The sequence below is a fragment of the Notothenia coriiceps genome, unplaced genomic scaffold (assembly GCF_000735185.1).
Source record: "Notothenia coriiceps isolate Sejong01 unplaced genomic scaffold, NC01 NC01_scaffold00036552, whole genome shotgun sequence".
Lineage (NCBI taxonomy): Eukaryota > Metazoa > Chordata > Actinopteri > Perciformes > Nototheniidae > Notothenia > Notothenia coriiceps.
The window spans coordinates 163,599-173,499 of NW_011369253.1; the positions used below are offsets into that span (position 1 = coordinate 163,599).

Genomic DNA, 9,901 nt, shown 5'->3' on the forward strand with positions numbered 1-9,901 from the left:
GTTTTACTTTGAGTTTTTCCTGATTATGTGATATTGTCACATGTAATCCATTACTCCCCAAGCCTGTTCAGTTTATGGCAGCATTCATTTTGAAGTAATCCAAAAGTAATCCGATTGGATACAAAATGTTGTGTAGCCCAATGGATTGTGTTACTTAGTAGGCTACAAAATATTTAGCCATTTCAGTATTTTACCATACTAAAAAGTTGGTTTGAACTCATCCTATTGACTATGTTTCCAGTAGGTGAGCGGAGGAATACGTGCAGGCTCAGTGAAAGTACCGATCCTCCTCCAGGTCTATTTTTAGTCTCAGGTCTGCAGCACAGATCTGCTTTGCTGTAGCACGACTGTGTCACTCGGGGCTGGTGGTCCCTAGTCACGACCAAAATGATGACACAATTCTGCACCACGAGAAGCTGACGTCACCGCGGTACAGTCACCTCCTGTGTGACGTCATGTGACGGAGGCTGGATTGCAGCAGCGGGCAGGGTGATGCCATCTGCTGGAGGGACCCGGACACTGAGCGGGCATGACGTCACTGTGGCAGCTCCGGCCGGTATAGCCTGGGAGAGTGGAGGTGAATGCACAACGAGCAGAGAGGAACTAAGACTGAGGACAAGCAGACTACAGAACTTCTTCTCCACTTCTTTCTTTGATTTTCTGAGATAATCGAATAAGCTGCTTCATATGTATATGCATCCATACAGAAATCAGGTTATAGACTATTCATTCTCGTGCCACTATTATTGCATTAACGGAAAATAGACAGCAGCACACGTTGCAGTTGTTGCACATCGCATTTTATTATTGCGTTTTTATTATTATATATATTTATGCTTTTTTATGTTTCTCAAGTCACTTAATACATTGTTATTTGTGCATATGTTTTGTGTCGGCCTATATACGTAACTATATTGTATGTATCATATGTTTGTGTGTCCTATGTTTCACCTAGCTGCAAGGCAGACTTTCTCTTGGTTCAAGCTATGCGTCTGTGTCTGTGGAGGAGGTCAGTCAGGTAGGATGGGGCCAGGTTATGGAGGGCTTTGTATGTTACCAGGAGGATTCTGTACTGAATTCTCTGGGGGATGAGGAGCCAGTGGAGCTTGATGAGGACGGGGGTGATGTGTTCACGGATTCGGGTGTGGGTGAGCAGTTATTGTTTCCATTTCATTCTAACTTTATTAAGTTATTATCTTTTGACCAGTTCCTTCTAATATTTTTAATGTCATTTTATATTCTCTTAATGCATACTTGTTTCAATTTTCTGCAGGGAAACTACACACTGAGCTTTATCTTATATGTTTTTTTCTTCTTTGTTTTCATTTTCTCATAATGTGAACTCTTCCTTCTTTATACCAATTCAAAAGTTATTTAAATTCCACACTGGTATATTCCTATTTGCATTACATTGGATGAGACAAACAAATTGTAAGATCAGTTAGAGAAACTTTGGAGAAGATTTTGATCTGTGTCCAGACACTACTGCTGTCCATGGTGCTGAAATGCATCAACGAGTAGAATTTACAGGGCCCATATTGCATGTTGATAATGGACTTCATATAACAAGCTTTAAATAGCACAGTTGATATATGAATTGACAAAATACCAGAAAGTATCGCGAGAATGGCTGGTGATGAAGGCTGGTTATTACATTACATGTCGCTTGTTTCCAAAGCGACTTACATACTCAATATTGTGGGCAATCCCCACAGGAGCAATTTGGGGTGAAGTGTCTCAGGGACACAACGACATGCTGACTGCAGTTGGGTTTGAACCTGTGACCCCTGATCCAAACACCAACGCACAACCCATTGCACCACACGCCGCCGTCACGGTAATGACTGTTAAACTTTGTGAGCCGTGAGTGTGTGTGCGTGTGTGTGTGTGTGTGTGTGTGTGTGTGTGTGTGTGTGTGTGTGTGTGTGTGTGTGTGTGTGTGTGTGTGTGTGTGTGTGTGTGTGTGTGAGAAGCCACATAGAGGCTGTGCTTGCATGTGATGATGAGGACCCCATTCTCACATGAGTAAGCGCTCCTCCGCCAAAAATAAAGGGAGAGAGGAGGAGGGCTGCATCCCATTGACTGAGAGACAGAGCGAGAGAGGGGGGAGAGAGAGAGAGGCTCCACGGACTCCGCCTATACCGCCCCAGCATCCAGCTCCAGCCCGACGACGGCACCACAGCCCAGGCGAGAGATTCAGCAGGGGCCCCCCTCAGCTCGACTCAACTCCCGGCGTGAGACAAACGGACATGGGCTCCCCGTGAATCTGGGCGGTGGAGGGCTGAGGCGGGCAGCCAGGGGGTGGGGGGGAACGACGACGAGAGCGTGGTGGGAGAAACACCCAGAGAGAACAAACAAAAGCACAACCGAGGGTGCCTGCGACCATGAGCGGCGTGCACTGTCCCCGGCTGCCGCTCCGCCCGCGGACCATGTCGTGAGGTGTGGCTCGGAAACGCTCCGGGAAACCTTTCAGCCGAAACGACTCGCCGAGGAGGAGCAGCAGGAGGAGGAGGTGGGGTGGTGGTGGTGGTGGAAAAGATGTCCGCTTCGGTGGGGCCCCAGGGTGGCCCTCGCCCACCCACCGCGACGCCAAACATGCCGGACCTGCCGGACCTCAGCCATCTGACTGAGGAGGAGAGGAAGATCATCATGGCAGTGATGGCTCGGCAAAAGGAGGAAGAGGATAAAGAACAAGCCATGCTAAAGTAAGAGGAACCTTTTCTTCCCTTTCTGTGGAAGTTATAACGCATTCTAATCCCAGTTCGTAAAATGGAGCTGCCCATTATAACCCAGCGTTACTGTGGTAGTGGTCAGCACCTCCCGCCCCTCACATCCAGCACCCGAGGTGGTGCTGTGCTAAGAGAAGTGAGCACCAGCAGAGGCAGGGGTGGGGGGGCAGCCTTCTGAGGGGTGGATGCTGCCGGAATCAATACGTTAAAACAATATACAATTACTGTCAGTGGATGTGACCCGAAACAGGGTCACTCGTGTTCCAGGTGTAGATAGGGCCATGAGGATGGGGTGTGACAGTGGAGGCAGCGGTGGTTAGGGGTGTGAGGATGAATCATAGCATTATCCATCCTTCACCCACTCGTTTTCATCAATGGGGAATGCACCCCATCCCTCAGTTTACACATCCAACACTGATTTTTCCTTTTTACGCACGCACGCAGGCTAGAGTGGCTTTGTCATATAGATGAATGTGTGTGCATGCATGCATGCGTGTGTGTGTGTGTGTGTGTGTGTGTGTGTGTGTGTGTGTGTGTGTGTGTGTGTTTTTGTGTGTGTGTAAAGGGAGAGAAATCACTTTGACAATAATGGGAAAAACAATGACATTATAGCTCCTGGGCCTGCAGCGACACTAACAGTTAGATAATGCCGACACATGGACGCTGGTGAGGCGGTGTGTGCGATCATTGGTGCTCCCCTCGGCGGAGAGGAGAAGATGGGGTGTGGTGGGGAATGGTAGATGTGAGGAAAAGAGACCGGATATACTGTAGCACTTTTTTAAAAGCCTCTGTACGGTGATCAAATGGCGATGCATCCGCCAAACACTAATAATCTTAGCTTGGCTATTTGTTTTCATTTCCTGACTGCTGCCTAAAGGGGAGCTGCATCTGGAGAGGAAGTGATGTATTTAATGTTCTATGAGGCACAGGTTCAGTAGATAATGGCCTCATCATCTGGCTAACCGTTGATGGGGCCAGCACACTCTGGACAAAGAAGGAATTGGGTTTTACAGAAAGTGAGCATTAGTGAAGCAGTAGTATTTTTAATACAGTACGCAGTACAGAGGCAGAGTAAAGGATAAAGGATTGACGATACAGACATTTTCTTTCATTATAGACGTCTTCACTTTCCCGTACATGGCGATGCATTTAAAAAAAGATAACATCTTGTCACAGCTCTGCTAAACATCGAATGCACTTAATAACAGGCCGATAAGAAATCCAAAATGTAGAGACCCAGAATGCATAGACACTCTCACATTAGCTTGAAATTGAATTATTTCACAGCACTGTCTCATAAATAGGAACATGCTGGTGCCTTGTAAATGCCTGGCAAACCATCAAACATATTTTTTCCATAAACAGTGTCTTGAGTGATGGATCATATGGCATCCATTAGTTCAAAGTACGGAGTAGCATTAGCATACATGCTATATTTGTAGAGTAGATAGCTATAGGTTATAGTTAAAGGATTGTATACTAATGTTTCAGTTAATTCAAAAGGAAAGGAAAATAGTTTTTCGAAAAAACTTTTAAATGGGTGTTGTTGTATTTAATTATGGCATTTATATGTAGTAGTTTGCAACAGGTGTGTTGAGAGAACATTTATATCTTGAAATGCACGTTGAGAGCTTCATAGAACCACGATTGGAAAACCATTGAATCATTATTGTTATAGTAGATGCACTCTGTGAGTTTCCACCATCATTTGATTATTCTTTTAGACAGTGGGGTTACGGAGAGACTAAAGGCCCAAGGAAGATCCCGATACATTTTGCAATTTAGCCAAGGTCTGCGCTCTCTGAGTTTCCTTCTAGTTGGTTTATGCTGTCATCGTTGATCTTAGTTGACAAAGCTACATTTAGATCCCACATTTGAATCTCTGACTGAACTGAATTGACCAAGGACTCGAATGGGTCTGGTTTTTGTTGTAGTTGTGAGATTAAAGGGGCCCTATTACTATTTGAGTTTCTCTCCCCCCCCCACCCCCTGTCTGAAACGCCACCATTGTAGTCCTTTATTTACATCTGCGCTATAGCGACGTCATTAGGTAACACATGCGCTTCTATTGGCCAACCCTCGGCTCTGGTTTCAGACAGAGGGTGAAAAGAGGCAGTATGAGAAAAATAAAGAGCTTTTTGAACATTAAAGCACGGAGACATGTCACTGCATTTTTGAAAAAATAGTGACAGAAGAAGGGCCACTAAAACTAGTTTTTTTTAATTAAAAGATTGGATACCATATCAATCCACTGTCACCAATATCTGATCCAGCTATATCAAGGCAAGGCAAGTTCATTCATATAGCACATTTCAACACATGTGCTTTACAGAAAGTAAAAAAAAGAAAACATTAAAAGCATTCAAATATAGTGCAACAGAAACATTTTATAAATACATATAACAACCATCGTAAGAAAGTCAGTCTAATTATCAGGCTAAATTCCAGATAGGTCACAAATACTGTGTCCAATTCAATTCATTTAAACCTGATACATTGTCTTAATTATTTCTGTGATAGAGTTTCTTGTAAGCAATATATTTCAAACCACCCTTTCAGCGTAACTCATAAAACCCATTTCAGTAGTTATGAACAGTGGACGATGAACATTCTGTTCCTGACGTCAGGTCTCTTCCCCTGGTCAGCTGCCTGATACCGGAGCAGCTGGCAGTGATAAGGTTAAACTGATACTGGATGTTATCTGCCACAAGTTCACCCCCCTCCAGCCTGGCAGAAACCAAAGTGTCCCGGAGCCAGGACACCAGGTTCTGGGCCAATCATTCGCTGTGAGAATTCAGCAGCTGGACTCACTGATTCAAAGTGCTAACGAACACTTTGTCCACCTCTAATACACTACAGACGTCAGAGACTCCCTCCATTGACTTGATAAACCTCCATTGAGTTCCTAATCCAGAGGATGTTAGTCATGCAGAGGGGAGTGAGTGAAGTGCTGACTGCAGCAGTGACCAACCTCTCCCATGCTGTGACGTAGACAACTCTTACAGCACAGCAGGACATATTTTCTCTTTAATCAAAAGCTCCCATCAGCCCCTGGGACCTTTTGAGGTTTCCAAAATGTAAATATAGAAACAATGTGTAAAATATTGATGTGCTCGGCGGAGAGGTTGTAGACATTTCAGACGGGTTGTGACGTGCTGGAGTGACGGGTGGGGTTAATGGAGGCACCTGCTTGTGTTGCTGTTAAGGCATGTACACGCTATAGAGTGGTGCAGTGATGACGTGTTTGTGTAGGCCGACCCGGAAGTTAGCATCTCCTTGAGAGCTCCCTGCTCAAAAAGCAATGGGATTCTTCTCTTGGATTTAGGAATATTGCAGAAAATAAGATATTTGGAGAACTTTTGCTATAAATTTTGTGTCAAATATGATTAGTTTTCTATTTTCAGACTCTCAATATTGTTCTTCTGTAATCTTCAGTATGGTATGGTTACCCTATATCTTTTTTTATCTGCTCTTATATTCCATGTCTCAATAGAGTAGAATTGTTGCTACTGAAGTCAGCATCGCAAGTGCTTGCTCAGAAAAAAAAATGGGATTTTTCCATCGGAATATTTCAGAAATAAGATATGTGGCAAACACACGTTTATGATACTTACACGCTTTGTTCAGAAGGATCATTTTCAAATATTTAAACCCACTTTATGACTCTCGTAGTGTATAAATGAAATCACCAGAAGTGTAAAGCTAATGTTAGGATATAAAGGAACTACCGTACATCACGGTCACGTGGCTTCGCATGGACACCGCTAAGCTGAAGGTGGCTAATGTTCAGCATGATGACATTTACTAGCCTCACTTGGTCACTTTTTATGACGCAGAGCAACTACCGACATTCACCATTGGAATATTTATGAAAATCGCCTATGCTTTTGTTGAGCACATATCTTATTTCAGGCATCTAACTAACAACTAATAAAGACTTCCAGACAAGGAATCAGGAAGTGGTCAAATGCTAACCCATTTCCAGGTTTTAGGACTCATTCCTGCACCACTCAATTAGTACGCAAAGACTTTATGGAATTCACTTCTCGCTTTACTTTGATTCTTTCTAACATTTCTGAAATTCTTCAACCTTGTTTTGATCTGAGGCCGATACAAGGTGTTTGTTGGCCCCTTGACACCAGATGGACGGAAGAGGAAGGAAGTCAGGAGCGAGGGCACAGAAGGATGGAGAGGAGGGAGGATTAAGAGGTTTAAGGATTAGAATGGGGGGAAAAGAGAGAAAAGGGGGTGACTCAAAGAGTGGGAAGATCTTCTGTGAGGGGTCCCAAAAAACACACACACACACACACACACACACACACACACACACACACACACACACACACACACACACACACACACACACACACACACACACACACACACACATACACACACACACTCCTAATCTCTTCAGCAGGCCTCCCCCAGGCTGCAGGCTACAGGGTGCATATAGAGGGCATTAAAGCCCCCCCCCCCTTTCCTGTCTGATATGGCTCTGCTACTGTCCACTGAGAGGTCATCTGCAGTTTGCTAGCCAAGGTCAAGATTAGGCTCAGGAGAAAAATATAGTTTTTTTTATTCTTTAAAAGATAGTTTAACGATTCTCTTATCAATGTTATATATCAACAACGAATACAATCTACTTATGTATTATTAAAGGACTGCTGGTAATAACGAGTCATCACAAAGTTCACATTAGCTACAGTATGTAAGTGTTGATATTGTGCTGTCAGCGTCTCCAACTGAGAATGTACATAGTTGAATCTGATTGGTCTAGTTTTGCTCCTATAGTTGATTGTTTTACCACTTTTTTTGCTGTGTGCTCGGTGGTGTTTGTTGCGTAGCTGCAGCACTGTCCACAGTATCGAAACACGACGTAGATCCATAGACGGACACACTTTCTAGCCTGGTTTCATTTCATAGTGGTAAAAACAACTTAAAGGTCCCATGACATGGCCATTTCTACTGATCACAATTCCATTGTTGAGGTCTACTAGAATAGATTTAAATTGTGCAATTTTCCAAAATCACATTTCTCATATAGCATCTCTGTATAGTATGTGTATTCACTCTCTGTCCTAAACGGCATGTTGGAGCTCCTGCTCCCCCCTTCCTGTGAGCCCAGTGTGCTCTGATTGGTCGGGACGTTGCGAGGCTCGTTGCTGCTCGCCGCTGCTGCGAGGAGCGGACAGGCTTCCGGGTCGGCGATACAGCGAGAACAAGCGAAACTCATCCTCAGCACACACAAACACTCACAGCCAAAGTAAAAAACATAAGTGTGGCTTGATATTGAGTAAGAAAAAGGTTTATATAACGCTGTGAGAATGGGTCTGTTGAGAGTATTTCTCTGCCATTCCAACTCGTCTATTACCAGCATTCAGGGAGCTCTATGCAAGTCAATGAGACTCCCTGTTAGTTAGCCAAGGGATCCTGGTGTGTAAGGTGCTCCACGGATTGGTCCATTTGGGCCAATCCGGTCATTTGTTGTTGATTTGGGTATTCACACGTCACAGAACCCAGGAAGCAAAAAATGGAAAAAGAGAAATGTCCAACGAGGCGTTCTGGGGCAGCATAGACAGGTCTTTTGTGTCAGAGTTTTACTCGCTACAGGGTGTACTCTGAGGGTTTTTGACTCTGCAGACCGTTTACATGCAGAAAAACCTTCATAACGGGGACGGGTAAGAACCAGAAAAGCATGACATGGGACCTTTAAGTTCGACTTCCTTTCCTCTCATATCAGCGATGTGAATATGAGACAGAGCCATGCAAGCAGCAAACAGCTGTTTCAACATTTCTGCAGATTTTCCGAAAATGTTTCATACATTCAAATGATATGAATAGTTCTGATAGTGCTAGGCAAATGTATTCTTTGATTTTTATGAACTCAGACACTCAGGATGTAGGACCCAATTGCACGACCCGGGAGACAGAGGGAAAGTATTGGTAAGATACTTTATTTTCCAAAAAACAGCAAGATGAACAAAAAATTGTCACTATTGAATCTCTAGCTGAGATGACAAAAATTGAGAACATAATGAAAGCGCTCACGTAGTGAGGAACAAAACTTTACAAGAGCATAGATCTGACCATGGCAAGAGACAAGATAAACTGACACTGAACACTGGGAGACAGGGGAATTTAAAGACATGTCAACAAGACACAGGTAAAAACAATCAGGGGCGGGGCTGGTGATGATGAGCACAGGAGACACACAAGGGGTACAGGTGAACACAATCAGACAATTAGACACACCAGGGAAACTAACAACTGGGAGGAAAACACAGGGAGAAGGACCAGACAATATACAAGGAGGAAAACATGACAGGCAGAACAGAACAGCAAAAACCCATTACCAGACACACCAAACTAAAACCGTGACATGACATAAGAATCGTGACAACTGATGTTTCTTAGTGGATGAGTAATGCAGATATCACTGTGTAATCATTTGACAGTGAGGGAATATATATCCGGTTTTATTATGAAAACTTTGAGACCGGAAAAACTGTTTTCACCCACGCTAACTTTACATGGAAGCTGCATACACGTTCTCCTGGCGAGTCGCCAGGAGAACGTGTATGCAGCTTCCATGTAAAGTTAGCGTGGGTGAAAACAGTTTTTCCGGTCTCAAAGTTTTCATAATAAAACCGGATATATATTNCCACCATGAACTCTGCCTTGCCCCCGGGCCGTCCGCCCGAGAACTCCATCATGGGCTCTGCCTTGCCCCCGGGCCGTCCGCCTGAGGCACCCATCATGGACTGTGCCTTGCCTCTGAGTTGTCGTCCCGGACACCCTCCACCCACCCTTTTGGATTTTTTTTGGACGTCTGGAATCCGTCCCTTGAGGGGGGGGTTCTGTCACGATTCTTATGACATGTCACGGTTTTAGTTTCGTGTGTCTGGTAATGGGTTTTTGCTGTTCTGTCATGTTTTCCTCCTTGTGTATTGTCTGGTCCTTCTTCCTGTATTTTCCTCCCTGTCGTTAGTTTCCCTGGTTTGTCTGATTGTGTTCACCTGTACCCCTTGTGTGTCTCCTGTGCTCATCATCACCAGCCCCGCCCCTGATTGTTTTTACCTGTGTCTTGTTGACATGTCTTTAAATTCCCCTGTCTCCCAGTGTTCAGTTTCAGTTCGTCTTGTCTCTTGCTATGGTCAGGCCTATGCTCT

At 44.4% G+C, this 9,901-nt stretch overlaps 1 protein-coding gene across 1 annotated transcript in view; it reads left to right on the forward strand.

The window, feature by feature from the left end:
* The first annotated feature begins 2,073 nt into the window (after positions 1–2,073).
* The window catches only part of LOC104964073 (regulating synaptic membrane exocytosis protein 1-like), a 46,213-nt gene continuing 38,385 nt past the window's right edge, over positions 2,074–9,901 (forward strand). The window contains exon 1 of the mRNA XM_010792795.1: positions 2,074–2,705. Within this exon, the coding sequence (XP_010791097.1) occupies positions 2,539–2,705 (167 nt within the window). The 5' untranslated portion in view covers positions 2,074–2,538. The remainder of the gene's footprint in view (positions 2,706–9,901) is intronic.